This window comes from Lagenorhynchus albirostris, chromosome 21, assembly GCF_949774975.1.
Source record: "Lagenorhynchus albirostris chromosome 21, mLagAlb1.1, whole genome shotgun sequence".
NCBI classification, from domain to species: Eukaryota; Metazoa; Chordata; class Mammalia; order Artiodactyla; family Delphinidae; genus Lagenorhynchus; species Lagenorhynchus albirostris.
Window position 1 is genome coordinate 2,376,602 of NC_083115.1, and position 26,629 is coordinate 2,403,230.

Genomic DNA, 26,629 nt, shown 5'->3' on the forward strand with positions numbered 1-26,629 from the left:
GATTCATGCACTCCAGGGGACTTCCATGGTGGCACAGTGTTTAAGACTCCGTGCTCCCAATGCAGGGGGCCCGGGTTCGATCCCTGGTCAGAGAACTAGATCCCACGTGCATGCTGCAACTAAGAGTTCACATGCCACGACTAAGGAGCCGGCGAGCCACAACTAGAGTCCACCTGCTGCAACTAAGACCCAGTGCAACCAAATAAATTAAAAAACAAACAAAAAGATACATGCACCCCAATGTTCACAGCAGCACTATATACAATAGCTAAGACATGGAAGTGACCTAAGTGTCCACTGACAGACGAATGGATAAAAAAGATGTGGTACATATATACAATGAATACTACTCAGACATAGAAAAGAATGAAATAACACCATTTGCAACCACATGGATGGAACCGCAGCCACATGGATGGAAACAGAGATTATCACAGTAAGTGAAATAAGTAGAAAAGTAAAGAGAAAGATAAATATCATATGATATCACTTATATGTAGAATGTAAAAACTTATTTACAAAACAGAAATTGACTCACAGACATGGAAAAGAAATGGTTACCAAAGGGAAAGGCGGGGGGAGGGGGGATAAATTAGGAGGTTGGGATTAATAGATACACACTACTATATATAAAACAGATAAACAACACGGACCTACTGTATAGCACTGGGAACTCTATTCAGTATCCTGTAATAAACTACAGTGGAAAGGAATCTGGAAAAGAATGTGTGTGTGTGTGTGTGTGTGTATACACACACACACACACACACACACACGCATGTATGTATAACTGAATCACTTTGCTGTACACTTGAAATACTGTAAATCAACTACACTTCAATTAAAAAAAAAAGAAAGAAAGCTTTATGGCAAAAGACACTATACACAAAGCAAAAGACCAAAAAAAGGGAAAAAAATATCTGCGGCACATATGCCAAAAAGCATATACCTAACAGACAAAAGCTACTACAAATCAATAAAAAAGCAACCCAGATGTTAGGGTAGCAAGAAAACTTTTGTTTTTCCTTTTTTGAACCTCTATTTTTCAAAATCATAATGTTATGTTACTTTTCTAATGAAAAAAAATACATAGCTTTTTACTTTAAAGGAACATAAAAAAACAAAGAGGTGGGTTAGATAGGTGGCTCCAAAGTTTTTGGATTCAGACCAGTAGAACTAAGAATAAAAATTGAGGATGGGGTCCAAGAGAAGATTACTATATTTCTATTCTGCGAGGTTAAGTTCATCTAAAAATAATAAATACTATCTATTTTATTTTATTTATTCTATATTATTTAGTAATTAATAATGTAAAAAAGGAAAGACCATTTTAACACATACACACAAAGAAAGCAACCCAGTAGAAAAAAGGGCAAAGAACAAGTGAAGCGGTAACTTACAGGAGTAGAAATGAAACGCAAACCGTGAACAATTATGCAATTATGCACAAAGTCGCTCAAGCTTACTGGCCGTCCACAAAGTGCACATTAAAGCAACACTGAGGGACTTTCTTGGTGGCGCAGTGGTTGATAATCTGCCTGCCAATGCAGGGGACACGGGTTTGATCCCTGGCCTGGGAAGATCCCAAATGCCGCAGAGCAACTAAGCCCGTGTGCCACAACTACTGGGGCTGCACTCTAGAGCCTGCGAACCACAACTACTGAGCCCACAGGCAACAACTACTGGAGCCCATGCTCCCAACAAGAGAAGTCCCTGCTCGCTGCAACTAGAGAAAGCCTGTGCACAGCAACGAAGACCCAACGCAGCCAAAAAAAAATACGTTAAAAAAAAAAGCCACAACGAAATGCCTTTCACCTCTTCAGCTGGCAGGAATTTTAGATGAGAGATAAAAGGCACTCCCTACGTTGCTGGAAGGAGTAATAACTGCTGTGCAATTGGGGGAAAGAAATATGGCAAAAGCTATTAAATTTTAAGACATACATATCATTTGACCCTTCATTTCCGCCTCTGGTAATCCAGCTTACAAAATCAAAAGCACTATCACATACAAATACGGATGTGGACTGCACAGTGTGGAGTGAAATAATTAGAAACTAATGGAAAGTCATCAATCAGGGAACGGCTGAACAAATTATGGGAAATCCATAATATAACAGGCAATTATTAAAAATTATTTAGGTTTATATTACCCAACTCAGAGGGATGTCAATGATGTAATGGTATGAACCTTTTTTTTATTAGGAAAAAAAAAGGTAAAAAGCAAAAGTGATCACAACACTAAGAGAGGTTTACTAACGGGTCCTTGGCCAGGGCACAGCAGGGAGAGGGGTAAGAGAGAAGTCCTCCGCAGAAAACAAGGGATCAGATATGCTGATTAAAGACTTTCATGCTGAATGTTTCCTGAAAACACTGGAGAAAGTCTAACTGAGAGTTAAACACCCAACTTCAGGGACTTCCCTGGTGGCTCAGTGGTTAAGAATCTGTCTGCCAATGCAGGAGACACAGGTTCGATCCCTGGTCCGGGAAGATCCCACATGCCGCGAAGCAACTAAGCCCGTGCGCCACAACTACTGAGCCTGTGTTCTAGAGCCTGTGAGCCACAACTACTGAGCCCGCGTGCCACAACTACTGAAGCCCACGTGCCTGTAGCCCGTGCTCTGCAACAAGAGAAGCCACTGCAATGAGAAGCCCGCACACCACATCGAAGAGTAGTCCTCGCTCTTCGCAACTAGAGAAAGCCCGCGTGCAGCAACGAAGACCTAATGCAGCCAAAAATAAATAAATAAAATAAATAAATTTATTTTAAAAATAAATAGATAAACACGCAACTTCCATCTTCTCGGGGATGTTCCATCCGCACATTAAGTCAAATCGCAAAACCTCTCCTTAAATCTGCCCCTTTTTCTTTTTTTTTTTAATAAATTTATTTATTTGTTTTGGCTGCATTGGGTCTTCGCTGCTATGCGCAGGCTATTCTCTAGTTGCGGTGAGCGGAGGCCACTCTCTGTTGTGGTGCACGGGCCTCTCATTGAGGTGGCCTCTCTTGTTACGAAGCACGGGCTCCAGGCATGCCGGCCTCAGTAGTTGTGGCACGTGGGCCCAGTTACTCCGTGACATGTGGGATACCCCCGGACCAGGGCTCGAACCCATGTCCCCCGCATTGGCAGGCAGACTCCCAACCACTGTGCCACCAGGGAAGTCCCTAAATCTGCCCTTTTAAACCCAGCCTTTGACCATAGAGTTTCAACATTTCACACCTGTTCCTTCTTTTCTTTTGTTTCATAACTGGGTACAGTGATTGGCTTAGGTCCAACAAACATCCAAATGAAGGAACACATTCGCTGCTTTCAAAGTGTGCCTCACCAAATCCCCCCAAACATTGTTCTCGGTTACAGTAACTTTTAAAAGACATGCTTCTTATCAGCACTTTCATTTTTATTTTACTAATCTTTATTAAAGAATCAAAGCAACGTGTAATAACCAGTACTAATAATTGCACAGACACGACATTGCACACAGGGATGCTGCCACTGCTGCATGTGAACGAGCGGCCAGCGGAAGCACCGTGTGGGGAGACCGGGCATGCCTGCTCAGTGACTGAGTCACAAAGGCCTGCTTGGGTATGTGACACAGTGTCAGGGTGTAATACATAAAGGCGTGGGTCAGTTTGTTCAAGAGCAGGATATACGAACGTTGAAACTCACTGTATTCAGAGGAAGTAGGAACACAGACTAAGGCAAGGCCTCTGAAGTTAGATGTGAACCTCTCAGAGGCAGTGACACGGGGCACAAGCAGGGGAGGTGTCCCAAGAAGCTCAGGGAGGGCAATCAGATCACACGGAGAGCGCTGCTCTCGACACTGCAAAGATTGAGAGTTGTCACCAGGTCTTTAGGGAGGACAGAGGGCAAGCTGGTGGCCAAGCCAGTGATCACTATTAACAGCTGTCTATTTTTATGCTTAAGCAACTGTACATGACAAACTTGAGTCCTCATTTCGGGGGAGTCATTTATTCTCAAATGCTTTTTTGTCAACTTAATAAAGCCCGGAATTTAAAAATCCTATAGGTGTTGTTATACACGGTTTCTTGGACCGAGTGAAACGGTCAAAACCTTGATGGGCAGGAGCTCTTAGACAGCTCCCCTTACGGGATCAGTCCTTAAAAGGCTTAGTTCAGTCTGACGGTGCCCTGTTTTACACAATGGTACCTCAGGAGAGTGTCATGAATTGTAATTGTCTCAAGCCAAGAGAATCTAATTTGATTTCAGTTGGATGGAACCTAAGAATTTGAGATGAAGAACAACACCTTTGTGTCTGAAAGTTTCTTAAAAATCGAAGCCCCTAACAATAGAGGTACTACAAGCGTATAGAAATGGAAAAGCACACCACAAAGCAGAAAAGCCTGCAGGTTAATTTCTCATGTTCCAGTGATAGAAAAGTGTTGCCAAGCAGTACTCCGTGTGAACTTTTTTACACCACGCAGTGGCATTTCCTAGGACAGACGCTGCTCGGAGGGGTCCGTATCTGCCCCCTCCTGCTGTCCTTGTCAGGAACAGCACCCAGGTCTGGACCCCAGCTTTCTCTCAGCTCAAGAGGGAGACACAGACATTATAACTGAAGACGGTGGCACTCCTGGAGTTCTTACTGATGAGCCAGAATCCCAAACCACACTCCACAAATTAGGGAACAGACAGGACCAGCTAGACTCCCGCGTCGAGAAACAGCTGTGTAAGGATCGTGTCCATGGAGCCTAGTGACCATACCCTGAACTGAAAGAGATTACTAAGCTCTCTTGAGAATATTGTTGCTCAGGATACAGTCCTGAGCAACAATGGAAGAAATGGAAAGATAAATGGACCAGAGAGCTGACGCAGAGATTAGAAGGGAAAGAAAAGACAATTACCAGTTGGTGGTCTGAGTCAGCAGTGCGGGAGAAGGGCAAGAGGACATTCGTTCACACAATAAAAACTGGCCGCATGCCTACTATGTGCCAGTCACTTTGGTGTCACTGGGCTTTCCAAGCAAAACAGGCTGGAAGGCCAAGTGCAGACATGTGGAGATTTAGTCCAGCTAATGGTTTCTTGGCTAAAAGAGCCCCTATGACTCATCAGCAAGGTAGCAAGGCAGGCACACCAAGTGCTGAGAGAAAAGTGCAAAATCATTCTCTCATTCATTCAACCATCCTCAGGAAGTGTCTTCATACATAAGTGTGCCAGGTGTTGTCAAAAATGTGCCACTGGATCGAACCGTTTTCTTCACTTACTGCACAAACAGTCAGGTCGATGGGCCCCAAACCCAGAAGTCAGTCCTTACTGTCAAGGACAGGCAGAGGTCACATAACAATAGCAGGGAAACCAAGTCCTGAGTGGAGGAGGCCACGAGGGCACAAGAATCCCGAGAGCGAGACCCACTGTGCTCGCCAGGCCAGGGCGCTCCCCACGGAGTGGCAGGTCGAAAGCGCAGGGTCGTGGGGAGGGGCCGGAGCGCATTCTAAAAAGGAGCGTGTGGACAAAGGCTCGCAGGGGGATAGAAAAGTGGGTCTTGAAGTTGGCTAGAGGGGATCAGGAGAGATGGGAGGCTATGAGGTTTGGTCTTGATCTAGTGGTGGATTATGACGAAAGCATCCTTTCAGAAGCATTGAAAGATGGGTTAGGAAAATGGGAATAAGGACTCCAGGTAAGTGATGTGCTGCGACACTGAATGAGCAGAGGTGGTGGGAACAGAAAGGGAAAGTGCGATGCTCAGCACGAAGGAAAGGATGGAGACTCTTTTTTTTTTTTTTTTTTGCGGTACGCGGGCCTCTCACCGCTGTGGCCCCTCCCGTTGCAAAGCACAGGCTCCGGACGCGCAGGCTCAGCGCCATGGCTCACGGGCCCAGCCGCTCCGCAGCATGTGGGATCTTCCCGACCGGGGCACGAACCCGTGTCCCGTGCATCGGCAGGCGGCCTCTCAACCGCTGCGCCACCAGGGAAGCCCTGGATGGAGACTGTTTAAATGGGATGGTGAGGACCAGGAAGAGGGCAGGTTGTAGGAAGAGACTAGATTCGAGGTTGGCAGCCGTGTCGGGTAGCTGGCAGAAAGACAGGGCCAGTGACCCAACAGAGAGGACGTCAGGAAGGGATCGGCTTTAAGGAAAACGTCTAGGACTTCAGTTTGGAAGTGACTTGGGGAGAAATGTTGTGTAGACGTGAATATGGAGCTGAGGGTGGAGGTCAGCGTTCAATGTCCTGACTTTGGAAAAGATTTGGTGGATAAAGATGTCGTGAGAACGGCCCGGCACACAGAATACTAGTGGAAGCAGCGGGCGGTCACCCAGGTGCAGAGAGGGACACACAGGCTGGGGCAGGAACAGACAGACAGCATCAAGACCAGGTTCCAGGCAGAAGCTGATGCATGAGGACCGCGGGAAGCAGGCAGGCTGGGGCAGTGCAGCGGATATCAAAGACGTTCTGGGCAACCTTTCTGAAAATCAGAACCTGAACAATGAAAAAGCAACATTCAGAGTCAGAAGGGCCCCTAGGGGTCACCCAGCCAAAATGCCTCATTTAAAGTTGAAGACGCGCGGGCCCAGAAAGTCACCTCGGTTTTCCAGAGAGGAAAGGCCCTCGTCAGAGGCAGCAGAGCTGGAGAGGCAGCGAGGCCAGGACTGAGAGCAGCTGTCTTCTCTATTATGATTACATTCATTAATCTGGTTATTTACGCCTTTCCATGTATTTATATACAAATGACCTGGATTGCTGAGACCAGGTAGTCATCTTTTATTATAATCAGCAGTGCAGTCAGAATGTAAGTATTCAACAGAATAAGCAAGGAAATCCACAATCACATAAACACAAAACAGAGAGCCCAGTGTTCTGACTCCCTAAAGCCCTGAGTTCCCTTTGGAACCCTCCCTGTCCTGTAAGGTGGAAGGGCTGGACGCCTGCTAGGAGCAGCTCTAACAGGGACAGAGATGGTGACTCAGAGAACGGAGCACAAACAAAATGGGGAGCGGGGGCCCTGAATGCTTAGAGGACAGGATGGTCGGTCACCATGGTACCCCAGCCACCTGGAGAATCAAGATGGGTGCAGATCTAAGATCTAAGACGGTGATCGCTTACCGTCCCGCCCAGCTGGCCTGGGTGTGGGCAGGTCCCCGCTCTTTGGGCAACAGAGACCTGGGCCTCCAGAGTGCATAGGGGTTTGCTGTCAGCTGGCAGAGGGAAACACATGGCAATATTTTCCAAAGGATAACGAGCACACTGTTTAAATAGAGTCAACTGAGATACAACTTCCTGGAGCTATTTTAGGGTTGCTTTATGTGGAAGACAGAACACTTCCAGCTGCCTCTGCCACCTGTCCCCAGACCTCTTACTAGCATAAGAGCAATGTTCTAACAGGCCTGTTCGTCCTGGTACAGGACACGGGCTCACCCACATGCTTGCCAGGCGTCTGCTCACTCACTCATGCGTACTCTGCAAGATCTTCTCGGGCAAGGTAAAGCTCACTGGAAAAAATCCCGCCTACGTCTATCATCCTGACGCTGCTTTGAGTGGGCATCTCTGGGAGGCCAGGGGCACCGAAGAGGTTAAAGGCAAGTAGGTGTCACCCAGAGGAGAAGGTCGTGGATCTGACCTGGCAGGCAAGGGTGGGGCTCTGCCCTTATCTGAAGTCAACCTGGCAGGGACCAGCAGGGCAGCTCCACAAAGGGGACGTGCGGCCGGCCCTTGGGACAAACTGGAACAAAACAGGTTCAGGAAATGTCCCAGAATACAAAAGAGTTATGTTAGATGAACTCGCAGAAAAACTTTCGGACTTGGGCTCTGTGACGACATCCATGCAAAATAAATAAACTTCATGAATCTCGTACACAAATCATAAAAGGGAGTGAAAGCACAATACAGGCTTATCAGCAACCTCCACCGAAGCCTGCAGATCAGGGGGCCTAACGGCATCCCAGAGGCAGCCACTTCCGGGGAGGGACGTCTCAGAAGACAGCCACCTGCCTGGCTCACTGGACCCCAGCCTCGGGTCACAACCCAAATGAGGGCGACGGAGGTTTTCTAAAAGGGGTGCTATGAACCCAAACCCAGGGGGGAAGGACAGGAGGAAGGGACGAGCACGGGCTCACTGCACGTTAACACGGCAAGCAGAGCGTGTGCTGGGATTACGTGTCCCACCTCCCTCACTCCACCCTCCTAACGGTTCTCACGTGGTGAGTTATGTTTCCACCTCACAGCAAATAAAGCTGCTGCCCTTAAGAATTAAACAACGTGCCCTAGGTCACACTGCCAACAGGTGGAAGCGCTGGTATTTGACCTGGGTGTGTTAATTTAATTACATGTGGACAGCAGTTCTTTTAAATAAAAAAACAGGTCCTTATTCTAATTTCCTTTGGGATTTATTTCATTTGTTTGACAAACATTTACAAAGAAGCTGCTACATAAGGTACTACTGCTGTTCCAGATGCCAGGGACACAGCAGTGACTAAGTCTTGGCCTTCACGGACTTAAGTCTAGTTGACTAGTGCTTCAAAGCCTCATTATTTCCCACCTGGGGCCACAGAGAGGAAAGATAGGGAATCAGCGACCTAAAGACCTTTGATACTCATCCACCGACAGGAGAACGGAGCCACATAAGCACGTGGAGTGAACCAGTCTCCTGTCTTCATGACTGTGACTTACATGTAACTTATACACAGACACCTTGAATAAATCAAGGAAAGCTACCGCAGGAGGCCAAGGTAACTGGATGTGACACGTGACCACATCAAGGGACACGTGACCAGCAGAGGCTCCATGAATATCACTACAGTCACGTGAGGCAGTAGAAGGCTGCGTGAGCAAGTAGACGGTTTTGTGTACTTGAGCCAATAACTTAAAGACTTTCTTAATAACGATCCACTGAACGCACAAATAATCTAATGAGGAGAAGCACAATATTTGAGGGAATAACATACAAAAAAATGACTTGAAGCAGCTCTAACCAGAGAGAAACAAAATCAAAGTTGCCCATGAAGAGCAAAAGAATATTCCCCAACCTTCTAACCTGCCTTCAACCCAACAGAGAATAAACTGATGATGTGGCCACTGGGGCAAAAAACAGGTAAATGTGTAAGCACAGCATGGATGGGCCAGGGTGGGGCAAGGTGTCGAGGGAACAGGTGGGATCTTGGCCTAAGGACTGGACACCCTAGGGAGTCAGAGAGGGCACCTCCCACACACCCACACGAGGGAAGCAGTCTGGCCAGTGATGGACGCCCATGCTGGTCACGTAAAACCGGTGCGATGTTTTCATGCTGCACACCTGAAACTTACATGTGTTACCTGTCAGTTATACCTCAATAGAGCTGGAAAAAAAAAACCCCAAACTGGTGCCAGGTCAACTTGCTCTTACCGTGAACCCCATCCACAGGACAGGGACACCGGCTACAGGGGGAGAGGGAATTTTCTATGTCTGACCGATCGGATCCTAACCTTAAGCATGTCATCCCTCGGTTCCGCTCACTTCCTTCTTGCACAGAGTGAGAGGGAGGCAGACCCGGAGCCGCGGGGACCAGAGGACCCCTGCCCTCCCAGGCCAAGCGTCAGCCAACACAGCTTTACAGACGTGGTGAGACGGTAACAACTGGTGAACCTGGGTGACGGTGTGTGGGTTTCACTACTTTTCCGACTTTCCTATATGTTTGATATTTTCCTAAAAAGAAAGTTTGGACGCATAGAAGGAAAAAAGAAAAATACAGCTTCGAAGAGGTTGTGGTGGCAGAGGGGTGAAAATGACGTCATTCCCCAAATCTGGGGGCAAAGGCTCAGTTATGAACTCTGGGTACCTCTCAACTTTAGATCCTTGCACCACCAACCTCGGAGGTTTACCCCTAAATAATAGCAGGCACCAGGGTGGAGGAGACTGGATCTGACCCCTGCAGGCTGAGGTCAGGCTCCTGCTCCCCAGGCCAGCCGGGCTGCCAGCCAGGCCTTCTCTGAGGGCCATGGACACCCTCCTCGGAGGACACCACGGGCACCAAAGGGATAAACAAGGCCCGTTTTTCCTAAGCCTATGGCCAGCAAAAGAACCGCCAGTGTGGAAGTGGAAAAATTCACTGCCAAGGGATGAAATTCATTCAAAGGACAGACAACCTACTCCATCACTGGCTGTTCTGGGAAAGTAGGGAGTGGAGCTTTTCATGGGAAAGGAAATCTCTTACCCTATATACACCATCGTTCACTTCATGACTTAGTCCGGAAGGAAGGGAAATCTATTTGCGTTCAGTGCCAGCCCGACTAGGCCCTGCTGACATCCCCACCGTCCCTAGTCCTCCACCACCGTCTGTCCCCGACAACCCCACCTCCGTAGAGACCGGAGGACCAGTCATCACCCCTCCTCGCCCCCAGAGGCCTCTCCCCGGAGCGCACGGCCTGACTTCCAGGGCTGGGATTTACCGATGTCGCTCAGCAAGGTGAGGATGGCTCCTTCCCGCAGGCCACAGCAGTTCTCAAACTGGTTCAGGTACTGTCAAGAAGGGGAAAGAGGCGTCAGGGGGAGCGCTCACCAGCCACCAATGCGCCCACAAGTGTCCTTCACCAGCCAAGGCCGTCTGAGCACTCCCCGGGCCCTGGGCCTTGGGGACCTGGGTGGACAGCCAGCCCGGGCAGGATGGGCAGGGTCGGTCCAGGCGGGGAAGGAGGAAGCATCTGAGAGCTCCCAGAAGTGCTCCCGTGTGTAACCCTAACCCTAACCCTGAGTCATTCTCAGAGTCTCACCTGTGCTGCGGTCCTGGGGGATGCAGGCCCATCTGAGCTCAGCCACAGTTGGTCCACTGCTCCCGAGAGCCTGAAGGAGCCACTGAACACCTCCCTCCGACCCCTTCCCCGACGCGGCCTTGCTGTGGGGTGGGGATGACAGCAGGGCCCGGGCAGTGAGCACTTCGTACGTGCCGGGCACCTGGCAGAGCCGCGTGGACGGGCTCAGTGCAGCCTCACCTGCCCCATCTCACTTCACCCTTTCTCCCGCTCCCCTGCCCAGGCCAGCACTGGCGGCATTTCCACTTCACAGGTGAGGGTGCTGGACGGGAGGAGTCCAGCCATCCATCTGCCACCACGGCCGCTGCACAGCAGAGCTGCCATAGGACACAGGTCCACCTGAGGCTCGTGCCCAAACGCTCAGCCCCTGTGCCCTCCTGGCCCTGGCAAGCCTGTCGAGGGACTCCATCTGCTGCTGGAAGCCGGCCTCAACTTCAGGAAGTAACTTCCCGACGGGGTGCCCCGTCGTTAATTCACACCCACACCCGCGCACGTCCGCCAGCCGCTCCCTGCGACAGGCACACACACGGCACTCCTTCAATCAGCTCTGGCTTTTACCCTCGCTCCCGTACTGGCCAAGCCTGTCTCCCCAGACCAGGTGCGGACTCTGAACCTTCTAGAGATACGAAAGACGAGCCACCTCATTTGGAGAACAAAGAGGACAGACCGCGGGCACCCGAGGTGCCCTGGTGACCACGTGGACCAAGGCCCCATGGGGTACAATCGCTTCCCGCGTCCCCTACACCATCCTGCACCCCGTGCCAGGTCAATCACGCCGAAGTCTGTGTCAGTCTTCCCTGGCCAACGGCTCCCTGCTGCCTACAAGATGACGTCCAAAGTCCTCTGCCTCTGTGAGCTGGTCACCACCCACCCCTCCCACGCTGCCCTCTAAGGACTGTCCACTCAAGTACAATGACACGGCTTTATCTCCCTAAACAGCTGCAGTTAGGAATCAGACAGCTGTCAAAGATTAGGAAGATAAAGGGGAAAATGGAAGCGTTGTCAAGTTCCCCATTTGTCATCAGTTATCAGTCCCTGGCCTGCGGGTTGCCAATGACTGTGCTCACATCCTGCCCTGAACCCCAGGATGAGCCCATCTCCCAGGATGGGAGAGCCACCCGGGCACACCAGCCCTCATGGAAAGTCTCCTTTGGAGAGGGAAGGTGGGAGGGGCCAGAAGAGTGCTGGGAAAGCACGCGATGCCGGGTCCCAGAAAGTGCTGAGTACGGATGGAAGAACTGCCTGGCCATCCTGACCGCGCCCCCGAACAATGCAGACCTTTGTCCAGAGTGCGAGGTGAGGGGGGTGGAGATGAACAGGCAACCTCTTTTCAATACAAAACCAGCTCCTGCCCAGAGCTCTCATGGTCCTCGTGCGCCGGGCGCTATTCCCTTCACAGACAGAGGGGGGCCTGCGGCTGGGACCCACCGGCCGTGACCCAGCCTCTGCTGCTGCAGCTGTGTGAGGCCCGGACACCCACGTGGGCCCTCGGGGCCGCGGGGCCCACCCTTCACACGGGATCCCATCCATTTTACCCACGTCACGGGCTGCTGAGAATCACATGAGGCCATGTGTAAGAGCGGCTCGTGACACTGTTCCGGAGATCGCTGGGGAGGGGGACACACAGCGGTCCCCGACACCCACCCCGCAGCGTGCGTTCTGGCAAAGGGACGTGGTGGACGCGGCGGGAAGAAAGGGAGAGGGACCCAGAAGCTGAGTCAGTGGGGCTCTGGGTCCCCAGCCCAGCTGGCCCAAGCCAGTCCCTTCCTGCCCCGCTCCAGGACCCCGGGCGGCCACATCTGGGAGAAGCCCTCTGATCCGGGCCAGTGGCCACGACGACACCGAAGGGCTCAAGTGGCCCCAGTGTGCCAAGGGAGGAAGACCCGTCCTGGAGTCTGACCGGCCTCTCCCTGCGCTCGGACCTGGTGGGTCTTCCGCGTCACGTCAGGGACAGCTGCGCAGGGTGCATGGCAAGCCCCTCCCTGCCCTCCGTGCACCCGTAACCCCGCGACCCCGCCCCAAGGCTCCCGAGCGCCCTGCCCGGCCCCCGCAGCCTCACCTTCCGCAGGTCCCCTCCCTGGCAGTACTCCATGGCCAGCAGGGGCAGGTCGTTGGGAGCCAGGCTCTGCATGCCCTCGGGGACGTCCCGGGCGGCCACCACGTTGGGGTGGTTCAGCCTGGGGGGAGGGAACCAGTGAGGGAGGGCTGCCTGCAGGCACTGAGGGCCCTGGAGAGCGAGCGGCGGGGCGGGGAGACGCGGGGCTCACCACTCGCCCAGGGCCCGGGCAGCGCTCCTGTCAGCACCGTAGCCCCAGCTCTGGGCGCCCCGTGCAGAGCTCCGTTCTCTTCAGAGTGCCCTTGGCAAGTCCTCCCTGTATCTCCGCACTGCTCTGAGGCAGAGAAAGCAGGGGGACTTCAGATCTCACACCACTGGGCGGGGATGGTGTGTGTGGTGTGGTGTGGTGTGGTGTGGTGTGGTGTGGTGTGTGTGTGTGTGTGTGTGTGTGTGTGTGTGTGTGGTGTGTGTGTGGGGTGGGGTGTGTGTGTGGTGTGTGTGTGTGGTGTGTGTGTGGGGTGGGGTGTGTGTGTGTGTGTGTGGTGTGTGTGGGGGGTGGGGTGTGTGTGTGGTGTGTGTGTGTGTGTGTGTGTGTGTGGTGTGTGTGTGGGGTGGGGTGTGTGTGTGTGTGTGGTGTGTGTATGGGGTGTGTGTGTGTGTGTGTGTGTGGTGTGTGTGTGAGGTGGGGTGTGTGTGTGTGGGGGGGTGTGTGTGTGTGGGGGGGGGTGTGGGGTGGGGTGTGTGTGTGTGTGTGTGGGGTGTGTGTGTGTATGTGGTGTGTGGGTGGGGTGGGGTGTGTGTGTGGGGGGGTGTGCGGGTGTGTGTGTGGTGTGTGTGTGGGGTGGGGTGTGTGTGTGTGTGCGTGTGTGTGTGGTGTGTGTGGGGGGTGGGGTGTGCGTGTGTGGTGTGTGTGTGGGGTGGGGTGTGTGTGGGGGGGGGGTGTGCGCGCACGTGCACCTGCAAACAAGGGGACGCCTCCCCTTTCCCTGAGCTCCAGCAAGGAGCCCCTGTTTGGGACCTGTCGGTCTGTGAGCTTCCCCACGTGCCTTCCTGGCTGGGAGGGCACCCTGGAGGAACGGACGGCAGCAACAGGCTCAGGGCACGGGAGACTCACAAACCAGCTCGGAATTGGAAACACTGGAGAAAAAAGGACTTTTGCCAACAAAGGAAACTTCACTGCGATGGCTATTTTAAATAATTGAATATAACAAAGAAAACCCCCAAGAGCCCTTGGCAAGGCCAAGTGATGGCTGTAACTGCCGCTCCTCCAGAAGTCGCCCCTCTGGACAGTGGGGCTGGGGTCCTTATTGAGAGACTGGGATTTATGACTCCTGCCCAGACAGAACTGGGGCTGCTGCTCCACATCCCAAAGCTCGGCCTGCTAGCTCCCTCCAGTCATTCCGACGTCCCAGGCCCCCGGCCCTGCGGCCCCCGGCCCTGTGGTCCCGCACCCGGGCGCACTCGTGCACCAGGCCCTCACCTCCTCATGATCTGGATCTCCAGGCACCAGCGCTCGCGGTTCCGGGGACTAAGCTCCTGCCGGCACTGCTTGATAGCGATCTGTTCGCCCGTTTCCTGCAGAGGACACGTACGGGAGGATCAGAGAAAGCCGAGGGTCAAATCCGAAGCTGTCTCCCTAGGACCTGGAGCACGGACCGCCATCCCCGCCAGGCTCCCGAGGTCTGCATGGGTGCCCACTTGAACAGATGTCCCCCCGCCACCTCCAGCCCGTCACGTGGGTCCCCACCAGCCCCAGCTCCCAGCCTGCCCCCTCCCCTCATCTCTATCCATCCCAAGTCCACACGGAGGCCTTGCTCCGTCCCCACCTCCTCCACGAGACCTCTGCCGGCCACTCCTGCCCCAGAGGGTCCTCACTCCTCAGACCCCAAGGCTGCTGGACGTGACCTCCGACCCATGCAAAGGGCACTTCCCTGCACTTCAACCTAACGGTTAATGCCCTGGCTTCAGTCTTCATGCTTCTCCCTCTGGGGGGTTTCTCTCTCCAGAGAGAATGCAAGCCTGGTATAGAAGATGGAACACAGGCTGATTCAAATCCCGATGCAGCCATGTACCAGCTCTGTGACCCTCGGCAGACCACGAGGTCTGGCTCAGTGTCTTCAGCTGTAAAATGGGAACACTGACACCCACCTTTCAGGGCTGTCATGGAGCTGAGCCCCTAGCAGTGTCCAGCCCTTAGGGGTGTTCAGTAACACTCTTGGGGGCAGACCCATGTCACACAGGCACTCCAGGCATGTAAAACCCTTCCAGGCTGGGCTCTAACCTGCCTTTCCATCACCCACCGTCGACTCCACCCCAGGCGTCTGACGCCAAGTCTAGGTCAGACCATCGGCCCAGTCCTGTGCTCTAAGGTCTCTGCTCTGGCTCGTGCAGATGCCAGGCACTGACCCCCCCACTCCTTCATTGTACTTACCTACCAAAGACTTACTTTCCATAGGGTCACAGGGTTATTTTCTCTTTTCTCCGTTAAACTATGGGCCCATCCCTCCTCGTGCATTTAACCCCTAATGCAGTACCTGGCACACGGAGGCTCCGTGAACGAAGGCAATCACTACAATTCTCGTGAATGAGTGACTGCCTGGGCCCCGAGAATAAACTCTTCCCTTCCCCTAGGTGTCTAGACAGAACCAAGGACAGCGCTCGGCCGCCACCTCCTGGTTCATGGGGCCCCCAGGACGGCCAAGGGTCAGCAGCTGCCCTGGCCATGGCTCTGTGGCAGCAGCCTGGGTGCTGGCCCTGCCATGAGCGAGCAAGCCGACCTCCACCCCTACCCCGCGAACCCTACACACCTGCGGCGAGACCCCTTCCCCCAACAGCCCACGTGCCATGAGCCCTGGGACAAGCCCCAGCTGGTGGGACGGGCGGAGTGTAAATCCAGCAAGAAAAGGCTTCAGAACGGTACCAAAATCCGACTGGTGCCCAACTGAAGGATGGGTGTCCCACAGGCCCTGTCGGACCATTGTCTCTGTTTATGAACAGGCATACCGTAAGGAATCATAAGCTCTGTAAGTGCAGGAGTTCATTCGGTACAGACGGGACTTAACAGAGGCATGTTGAGGACGTGGCAAGGTCCCCAGGAACACATGCTTCCCGAGGGCAGTGGAAGTGCATCGCGGTCACACATCCACCAAACTAGCCACTATCCCCGTGAACAAGGACCCACCCGGGAGGAAAAGGAAAATGGGAGTCCCGGACGGAGACAGACGGTGTCCACTAAGACCCCTGACTCGCTGGTCAACAGACCCGTCCCTAAAACCGACATTCAAGAACAAAAGCTTCGGGAAGAAGGCGGAGGCATTTTTTGACCGTGAAGGCTCCAAGGCCTGAATCAGGTACTTGCCACACCTCCAGGGCACTCTCAGAAGTAAGTGGCTTTTATCAAACCCCCACGTGGCTGTGGGTAAGCCTCTGTCGTGCAGTCACCTCACATGCTTATTTTTTTTCAACAGCTCTACTGAGCTATAATTCACATATCATTCAATTCATCTGTTTAAAGCACACATGTGGAGACTCACTTCCCTGGTGGCACAGTGGTTAAGAATCCGCCTGCCAATGCAGGGGACACGGGTTCCAGCCCTGGTCCGGGAAGATCCCACATGCCACTGAACAACCAAGCCCGTGCGCGACAACTACTGAGCCTGCGCTCTAGAGCCCGCGAGCCACAACTACTGAACCCACGTGCCACAACTACTGAAGTCCATGCGCCTAGAGCCCGTGCTCCGCAACAAGAGAAGCCACCACAGTGAGAAACCCGCGCACCGCAACAAAGAGTAGCCCCCGCTCACCGCAACTAGAGAAAGCCCGCGCACAGCAACGAAGACCAAGCACAGCCAAAAATAAATAAAGCATACACGTTAATGGTTGGGGCACATTCAGAGTAACGTGGCCAAAGCCACAGTCGGTTTTAGAACACGCTCATCATCCCCCAAAGAAACCCCACACCCATCAGCCATCACTTCCCGTTTCTCCCCAACCCCCTCCAGCGCCAGGCAACCACCCGTCTGCACTCTGTCTCTACAGATTTAGCTGTCTGGACATTTCATCTAAGTGGGATCATACAAGATGTGGCCTTTTGTGATGGCCTCTCACCCAGCACAGTGTTCCCCAGGCTCACCCTGCAGTGGTCCATGCCTGCCTCTGTGCCAACACTCCCTGGTGCCAGGCAGGCACTGATGGCCAGGCTGTGCCACATCGTTCACTCACTTTGCTCTTAGAATCCTGATCTCTGGCCTGGGTTCAGAAGCCCTATTGAAGAAGAGCTGACCTCTTTCAAAAACTGTCAGTCCTGTTGCTCTTGAACCCATCACTACAGCTGGACGAGTGAACTTGGGCGGACGTTCAGCTAATACTTGTCAAGAGTTACGGTGTGTGTCAAGAGACCACTATTTCTTTAATCGATGTACAAACAGGCTTGAGTTACATCTCACAAAACGTTCCATCCTCTACAGCGTGAACTTCCCGATTCCTCTGCCCTCGAACTGATTTGAATCTGCTTTCGAGTTTCACTTCCCACTAAGCGTTCAGACTAGAACGTTTTCGCCCAGTTCTCTGGTAACTTCAGCAACAGCCGCTCTGATATGCGTCTAGATGCTTGTTTCCAGGTGGGCGGGATCGCACAGGAACCCGGGCTGGGATGCCGAGATCTACCAGTGAGAGAAGACTGACGGCCAGGCTGTAAAAGGAGGTGACGCCACTGGGAGCATCCACTCAAGCGTGTGATGTTGTGATGGACAGTGCCTTATGCAACAGTTTCGAAGAAGATACTGCCACGCATGGTGTGTTACCTCAGGATGTCTCTGAGAGTTTAAAACTCTGCACCTCCTTTAACTTCAATACACAGAACAGTGTATTCCTTTTCTATTGCTGCTACAACAAACTGCCACCAGCTTACTGGCTTAAAACAAATTTATTTCCTGATAGCTCTGGAGGTCAGAAGTCTGGCAAGCGCCTCGCTGGACTAAAATCAAGATGTGGGCAGGCCGTGTCCCTTTCCAGAGAACGCACATCCCTGCCTGCCCCAGCTTCTAGAGGATGCATTCATCCCTTGGCTCATGGCCCCTTCCTGCAGCTCAAAGCCATCAGTGACCAGCTGAGTCTTTGTGGTTGCATCACTCTGACACTGACTCTCCGGCCTCCCTCTTCCACTTTTAATGACCCTTGTGGTTACAGTGGGTCCACCAAGATCACCCAGGATAATCTTCCCATTTAAGTCAGCTGATTAGCAACCTTGATTCCCTCTGCCACATAACCTAACGTAGTCACAGGCTCAAGGGGTTAGGACGCAGACATTTTGGGAGGCATTGTTATTCTCCCAAGCATAAACAGTATGCTTCCTTCATAAAGATAACAGGTAAATCAAACCCAAAGGGTAGACTTATTAAGTGACTTAGAAAATATTTTATAGACTCTACCTGTATATGCTGGGTGACTGTAGATAACTGTAGTCTTTTGCCCAACACAAACACCGGAGCTAACACACAGCCATCACCTGGCCCATCCCAGAATCCACAAATGGATTCTGATATTGAAGACTGATGCAACATTGGTCTCAACTGCCAAACGAAACCTAAAGAGCGAACTTAACGATATGAACACGGAACACATCACAGACTAAGTGGGCACAGACACCAACACTGACTCTGGACAGCTCAGCTTCGTCCTACGGCGGCAGGGGAAATCCTGACTTCCTAGGCCTGAGTGTCCCATGCAGACACAGACACAACTTTTCTTACCCGGTGGCCCTCTAGGAAGTACTCTGAAACATTCCCGTTTTTCCATGAGTTATGTTTCATTTGAAACAGAAACCCAAAGAGAAGGACCTTCCATTGCTAAAAACATACTGGCTCTGGAAAGCGAAATTCAATTCATCGTAAACAGACTACGAAGATGTTTTTGAAAGTCGGGTTGTGGGGGGGGCTTGGTTCCCCAGCAGCAATGACACTCGAGGGCATGGATGACTGTCTCCACTTGGCTCGGAACCTCCCACTCTCAGCTCAGTTCTCTGGAAACCCAGACTCGGCCCAAACCATCGCAGTATCCGACGCCTAGTAAGTTGGGGCAAAATTCAGAAGTGATGTGTATTTTGAGAAAATGGAGAAAGGGGCCCACAGTGGTACCTACATCAAAGGCAGTTGATGATGAAGGTCCTCTGAGTGTCTGTGCCTCTGCCTTTTGCACAGGAAAACACGAACCTCGTGTATAAACGTGGGTATACTCTGAAGTGAGGGCGGCGGGGGGGCATGCATCCTCAGACTTCTGAGACCATCAGATGGTGCTCTTCTAACGACAAGGCGACATGCACGGGAAGCCGAGAGGTCCCTCCACACCCTCAGGTCAGAACGCTGACTCCTGTTACCACGGCAACCACCCAACAGGCCTCTGTGGTCCAAGAGGGGGATTAGAAATACCTTCCTTGTTCCTTCTCAGGTCCTCCCTCCAAGATGAGTGTTTCAGGAAGGAGGTGCGAAGCTGGGCCCAGAGAGATCTAGGGACAGAACCCAGGCCTGAGAGTCAGAAGGCCGAGGTCTGGCCGCTTCACCCCTGATTCAACCCCAGTGACCAGTCTACGACGAGACGGCTGACTCCACCCAACTCCCTTCGGGGTAAACACCTAACGGGCACGTCGGCCTCCAAACCCACCCACATGGGCTCAGGGGTGAAGCAGGTCAGATCATGATCCCTGTACTCCGCCTGGTGCATGTGCGACCTTGAGCCCATTAGGCCTCTAGGTCTTTATCCACAAGGTGGAGGCGACCCTACCCCTGCCGGTGCTGTCAGTTAAATGAGACAGAGCATCTGATCCTTGAGGGCCTGGCGCACATTCCCGCAGCACCGTTCCCTTCCTAGCCCCGTGCAGGCGACGCTCTCCCCGTCCCACCGCCTGCAGTCCACCTCCCGTGAAACCCTGCTTTGAGAAGCCTCCGGCCACCTCCGGGCATCGACGCGACAGTGTGGGTAAAGCACCCAGCACAACTGGCAATGACACTCCCGACAAACAGGAGCCGTGATTACTTCCTCACGACCTGGTGCTCACATTACACTCACTCGGTGTGTTCCTGAGGATCCACTTTATCCCCTCGACCAGAGCACAGTATGTCAGGGCCACCTCCTTGTTTCCCTGACGGACCCCTGACGGCCTCAGGCCCGTGCTCAAAGTCTTTAAGACCTGAAGACACACAGACAGGCTAAAGTGAGCTTAGTGTCGTCCAGTGAGGGGACAAGTAGAGCCAGCGCCACTTCTAGAGGGATGACCGGTGTGTCCTCAGGGACCAGGGCAGCAACTCCCAGCCTTTCCCATCACAGCGCACAGAGTAAGTATGTGGTATCTGTGAGGTACCCTGGGACGTGTCCAGAGGCTTCCAGGGCGTAGCAGCGCCACATCTGGCCCAGACAAGCTGAGAGCAGAGGGGATCAATATCTCAGCTTCTTTCAAATCCGTGTGGGAGGCTGTGGCCCAGAGCCCTGAAGCTGCTGACACCAGAGCCAGGACTTGAGCCCAGGCTGTGCGACTGCGAGTCCTGAGTTTTCTCCCCCTCGCTCCGAAGGGGGCTGCAGCTGAGGTCACTGAGGTCCCCGCCTCTTCTTCTTCTTCCTTTGTGTTTGACAAACACCTTATTGAACATATCAGCCCATCCAGAAAGTACTGACCCTTGGGCTGAAGATTTAAGGGAGTATCCACACAGCAAGGATTGTCAAGGCCCATGCTTGGTAAGAGAACCAAAAAACTCACGGAGACAGGTAGGGTCATTTGTTGCACTGCCCTTCCTCCGTGGGAAATATTCACTTTAGGCTTCTCTGTTTAGCAAGGAAGACTTATATATTTTGTCATCCAAAGGGGTGTTTTTCCTTTAGTGCTTCAACTGAGCCTGTTCCGGGGCGTCCCTGACCTTGGATCCCCACCTTGGAGAAGCCACAAGCCAGTGGAGGAGGCATGAGGCTGGGATTCAAACAGATGTAGGTTCAGAAGATTCCTGCTCCTTTACTTACTAGCTTAGCCTCTCTGAGTAAGGGGTTGACTTCTCTATGCTTCAGTTTCCTCAGTTATAAAATGGGAGTAAAGACAACAGTACTTCCATTTAGGGTGGTTGAGCAGACTGGAGATAACGCATGTAAAAACACCTCGCCCATGGTGGCATACAGGACGTTCTCAATAAGTGATGGGTCTGGACTTCCCTCACGGCGCAGTGGTGAAGAATCCACCTGCCAGTGCAGGGGACACGGGTTCAAGCCCTGGCCCGGGAAGATCCCACATGCCGCGGAGCAACTAAACCCGTGCGCCACAACTACTGAGCCTGCGCTCTAGAGCCCGCGAGCCACAACTACTGAAGCCCGCGTGCCTAGAGCCCGTGCTCCACAACAAGAGAAGCCACCACAATGAGAAGCCCGCGCACGGCAACGAAGAGTAGCCGCTGCTCACCACAACTAGAGAAAGCCCGCACGCAGCAACGAAGACCCAACGCAGCCAAAAATTAAAATAAATAAATTAATTAATTTTAAAAATACTGAAAAAAAAATGATGGGTCTGATCATTAGTCTGACTCATCTGACTGAGGACACCAGTGCTTAGGCTCCTTTATGCTTCTCCTGTGATGAAGGACGAATACTCTCTCTTGTAGACAAGGTACATGGCGTATGAGGAAAACGTACATGGCTGTCATGTCGAATATAAGCAGTTACTGTGCCCGACGGGAGGTAAGTAACCACCACCCTATCCCAGCTGCTCTCTTCCAGAGGTTCTGAAAGCAGAGGTGTCCCCCCACCCCGAGAACACGCTCGTGTTGATTCTGAACACCGATTAAAGACCCTCCCCTAAGCACCCAGAGCAGCCCAGGGATTTCCCCAAGGGGGGACGCCAGGAGGACCTGGAGTGCTTCCTGGACGGAGCCAGGCCCCGGGCCAGTGCTCACGACACACCTGGGAACGCTGGACACCTCTCCCCCAGCCCCTCACTGTCCACTCCACCCCTGTGTCCTGCCAATGTCACCCTGAAAAGCTCTTAAATCTGCCCACTTCCCCCCACGTCCACCACCATCAGCCCAGTCCAATCTCACACCCGGACTGCTCCGGAAACCTCTTACTTAACTGGTCTCCCCAACAGACGGGGCAGTGCCAGTGGGGGCCCAGTACCGGATCTCGAGAGCTGACTGCTAATACTCAGGAATTCGGTGAGAAAGGAGGTTAAACCGCCAGCGGCAAGAAACAAGCCGCGGTGGGAGCCTTCACGCTGCAGGAGTAGGGGAGTTTTTTCGGAGAGCTGACCTCCCAGCCCAGCACTGCCTGGGCCCCGCCATGTGTTCCTGCAGCCCAAGCGGGGCTCCCTGAAGCAGCCCTTCCCCTCTCAGCCCTTCCGCTCACATCCACCTGCCATGACCTACCCCTCCCAACCCCCCAGCAGGGGCTCTGAACAGGCCGCGCCCTGGGCCTGGAATCCTCCTCCCGCCTTCTCTGCCCGGCTAGCTTCCACCAACCCTCAGGGCTCCTGTCCAGTGCTGCTTCCTTGGGGCAGCCTTCCAGACCCCCTGACGGACCCCGGCCTCCGGTATAAGGTCTCACTGCACCGGGCCCCTCTCCTGGGTCGCAATGATCACAGCTGGGAGCTTACATTTATAACACTTGATGAATGGCTCTTTCCCTTCTCCAGAAACCAAGAGTGAATGACCCTGTGCACCTAACACACGTGTAACACGAAGAGAGTCTCTGGTGGGGGGGGAGTGAAAGAAGCCCAAAGCCAGGCAGAGCCCAGGCTGATGGGAACACCCCTAGGCAGAAAACCATGCAGTGCGCGAGGCTGCCCGAACGAGCGAGGGTGAAGGGTTCAGTGAGAAACAGCTCCCATGGGACGAGGGGTCCTGCCTGCCGGCTCTGTGGGAGGTGGTCTACACGGGGTCCTGGCGGCAGGGGCAGAATGCACACAGAGACGTCCAGGAGAGAGGGGCTCGTCCCACACAGGGCTCAGCTGGGAGCCGACGGGGGAGAGGCAGGGAGTGGAGGGGCCGCAAACGGGAGAACGAGAGCTCGGCCTTTGGCTTTTTAAAAATTAAGGTTTCTGAACAGGAGAAGAAACTGGAAAGCAGTAATTCTAGAGAACAAGTCCATACACATACACACACACACACACACACACTCTTGGGCTCGCAGCTATAAAGCCAGAAACAAACTCCAACTGACAAGCATATTCCAAGCCCAGAGAGCAGATGGAGGCCACTTGGGGTGAGACGTGGCAGACACTCAGCACATCCTGATAGAACTCCTCCTGCAGGAAACCAAGACGTCTCCAGTTCAGCTGCAGCGGGACACTTGCTACAGTCAAGACTCCAGAAGCCCTGGCCTGTCTGGAAGCAGCCCGGCCCAGGTCTGCGTGGGGCTGTGGAAGGATCTGACTCTCCTGTCCTGATGCCAGGCCCCTGGCTGCACCCCCTACACCCCTCCCCCAACCCCGTCCCAGCATCAGGGTTGGCTGGAATTGGCGTCTCCTGGGTGAGTGTGAGAATTACCAGCTGCAGGACTGTCCTCTGCCCTCCAGCTCTGGCTCTCACATTCCTCCAGGGGCCGCTTCATCCACTCAGAGCTGACAGGGTTCAGGGCAGGGCCTTCCAGTTGATACAGGAGGGTGGCTGTCTGAGATGGCCCTCTGCCATGGCTGGCCGGGGGCCTGGATGACCCTCCCTGCTGGCTGCAGCCAGGCTCCTGGGAAGCGGTACAAAATTTTCCACCTCTTGAGTCCAAAAAGATGCTTGCGGCCCTTGATTAAAAAGCAGGAGCCTTCTTCCCTCAGGGGCTCTGGCGTGTCTGCATTTTGGGTCAAGAAACTAGTATTATCTATTTGGTGAGAGGGGGCTCCCTCAAGCAGTGGTCTCCAAATTGGGTATATGTAGGGGTTTCCCAAGACTGGAATCCAAAAAATAAACACGAAATGAAGCTTTCCTGATATTAACCGTACAGCACCGTCCTCAGATCATCTGTCAGGACACGTGCCGCTTCTGACACTCGAGGGATCCCAAGGAAAATGGGCATTCCACAGGCAGGGGATGGAGGACGTGCTGCAGGTTCCGTGTGCCCCACTTTGGTAGAATTATGGATGGTATTATCCCATTTTAACAAAATAACTCTCATAAAATGGACGAATGGCTTAAAGACACTGCTGTGGAGAATTTCAGTGCATGTAACACCAGTACAAACAAACAGTAATATGGAAGACCTAACGCTTGTGGGGTGAGAAACTCACGTCAGACACATAAGGAATAAAAACAATGAGGATCACTTTGTTATACAGCAGAAACTAACACACAATTGTGAAGCAATCATAGTCCAATAAAGATGTTTAAAACAAAACAATCAGGGCTTCCCTGGTGGCGCAGTGGTTGAGAGTCCGCCTGCCGATGCAGGGGACACAGGTTCGTGCCCTGGTCCGGGAAGATCCCACATGCCGCGGAGCGGCTGGGCCCGTGAGCCATGGCCACTGGGCCTGCGCGTCCGGAGCCTGTGCTCCGCAACGGGAGAGGCCACAACAGTGAGAGGCCCGCGTACCGCAAAAAAAAAAAAAAAAAAAAAAAAAAAAAAAAAATCAGGATCTAGCAGAGCTATAAACAAATCGGTCCAAAGAATTCAAAACTATAAAAATTATTTGAAATACGGATGTTCACCCACCATCCTTACCGATAATTCTCACTTTCGTGTGTCTCTGTATGATTCGTGCTGTGAAGTATTGCAAACAATACTGGGAAGACATCATAATTGGTAAGTACTTTAAATATTTTTTAAATTCTTTTCAAACATTTGAAAATATTTTATTATTTTCACACTTTAGATTCTTCTATTTTTGCATGTTTCATAACATGTAATATATTACTACACAATGTATTAGTAGGTGTTAGTCTAAGGTTAGCATAGATATGTAATTTTCAATATATATAACTGAAGCTGAAAGCTTAAACTTTTTTTTTTTTTTTTTTACTATTTATTTAGGTGACACAGTCATTAAAGCTTGGAGACCACTAACCTAGAGTCAGCTTAGGGGCCCTGAGGCCCCCTCTCTCACTCTCTCCCAAGAAGCCCATGGCCAAGGTGAGCCCCGTTCACCCAGGGAGCCCAGGGTAGGCAGAGGCAGTGAGGGGGGAGCCTGCCCCCAACCCCGCCGCCCCCAGCTCTTCCCAGCGGCACCGGGCCTACCTGATTGTGCCATCGGATGACGTTCCCAAATCCCCCTGTCCCAAGCCGTTCTTTCATTTCCCAGGCCCCGCATGTCTGGGTTGGCAGGGAAGGTGACCAGCTCATACTGATGTCCTGCTAACTCTGTAAGCAATTTGGCGGTGGGGGACAAAAAGCGAAAGTTAAGCAAGAATGGAACACAAGGAGATGGACAAGAGATACTACAGCCCTTCCATGTGAAAGGAGAAAAATCGGAAGTGGTTTTCACCTCGTACATAAACCAGGTTGTTTGGTTTGGTTTTGGTTTTGGTAGCCAACTCCGGCCTTTCGCAGCCCCTCCACCGACCGCCCCCTCCCCAAGCTGTACGGAAGCAGCAGGGAGGAGAGTCCCTCAAAGGACAGGGCGCCCCACTGCCCAGGACCTGCAAGGGGTCCCGCAGCTGGGACCCCGCCCGGGCGCCCTGACCGCTGGCCGGGGAGCCTCCCCTCCCAACTCCCCGCGGTCCCTGCGTCACCGCGGCGCGGACGAATCACCGCCCCGTCCCAGGCCCCCGCCTCGCGGCCACCACCCGGCACCACCCCGCCGGGGCCGGGCTCCGGGGCCTCCCAGCTCCCCCCGCCCAGGAACCCCTGACTCAGAACCCGTCACGGGCGTCTCCGCGAGCCTCGGAGAGGAGGGGTGCAAGCCCGCCGGGCAGGTGACACCGGGGGCGCCCGCCCGAGGGACTCACCTGGCGGCGGGGCGCGGGCGCCACCCAGACGACATTAAAGTGCGGGAATCTCAAACCCGCCAGCAGAGCGCCACTTCCTAAAACACTTCCTACTATGACGTCACGGAGCACGTGGGCTGCGGCCTTAAAGGGACTGCGCGGCCCAGGCCCCGCCCTGCTCCGCCTGGTGACCAGCCCTAAGAAACGCCAGAGTCCTCTTCAGATTTAGCGACTTAGACCTGGGCGACTTCTGGGACAGGGAACATGGGGATTTCCTCACCTGGCACCGCCGGGGTCAGCCTGACACGCTTCCTAGACTTTGAACTGGGGGAATTTCCCGGCCCCTGCTAGGACTGGTTTAGGGACGGTTTACAGGAATTGCCGTGGGCCTCCTGTTCTCGGGCTGCGCTCCCTGCCCAGTCTGGAGGCTCCTTGGCTCGTATCGAGAATGATAAGTCACACCTGTCGTCCCTAGGAGGAGTGACAGCCCCCGTTTCCTCCTTAAAAAAATAAAGAACAAGGGAAAGGATCCAGTAGCGTAACACAGAACTGCAGGTTCAGCCCCATGACGTCTGGAAATTGTGAGAAGAGCTGCTGTTATTCGGTCATCACCTACCTACCTGGCATCATAATTAGGTTTTTACTATTGACTGTCTCAGTTCGAGGGCCTCATGTTAGCAGACAAAGGAGAGGCCTGTGTGTGTTGGTATATTTACTCAAGCAGGAAAAAAAGTATTAAGGGCAACCTGAAGATAATAGCTCACTTTATAGAGTGCTTACTGAGTGCCTGGCACTGTCTAAATTCCGTACTTGGATTTCCCCATCCAATTGTCAAGACCGTCCTACAAATTGGACAGTACTGCATTATTATTATCCCCATTTTACAGATGAGAAAACTGACGCACAGAGCGAAAAATCTTTATCCCAAAGTCACAGCCTTATAAGAGGATGATGATCTGATG

At 52.9% G+C, this 26,629-nt stretch overlaps 1 protein-coding gene across 6 annotated transcripts in view; it reads right to left on the minus strand.

Annotated features, from left to right (window-relative positions):
• Positions 1-25,817, minus strand: part of IKBKB (inhibitor of nuclear factor kappa B kinase subunit beta) — a 62,021-nt gene extending 36,204 nt beyond the window's left edge. For 3 of the 6 annotated variants that reach the window (XM_060136685.1, XM_060136683.1, XM_060136680.1), the window contains exons 1-5: positions 25,226-25,477; positions 24,979-25,101; positions 14,273-14,367; positions 12,796-12,913; positions 10,377-10,446 (exon numbers count right to left, since the gene is read on the minus strand). In XM_060136685.1, coding sequence (XP_059992668.1) covers positions 10,377-10,446; positions 12,796-12,913; positions 14,273-14,367; positions 24,979-25,083 — 388 coding nt within the window. In that variant the 5' untranslated portion in view covers positions 25,084-25,101; positions 25,226-25,477. Of the gene's footprint in view, positions 1-7,058; positions 7,168-10,376; positions 10,447-12,795; positions 12,914-14,272; positions 14,368-24,978; positions 25,102-25,225; positions 25,478-25,688 lie in introns of those variants that run through there. The other 3 variants (XM_060136682.1, XM_060136684.1, XM_060136686.1) reach the window with 3 other exon arrangements.
• Between the last annotated feature and the right edge of the window lie 812 nt (positions 25,818-26,629).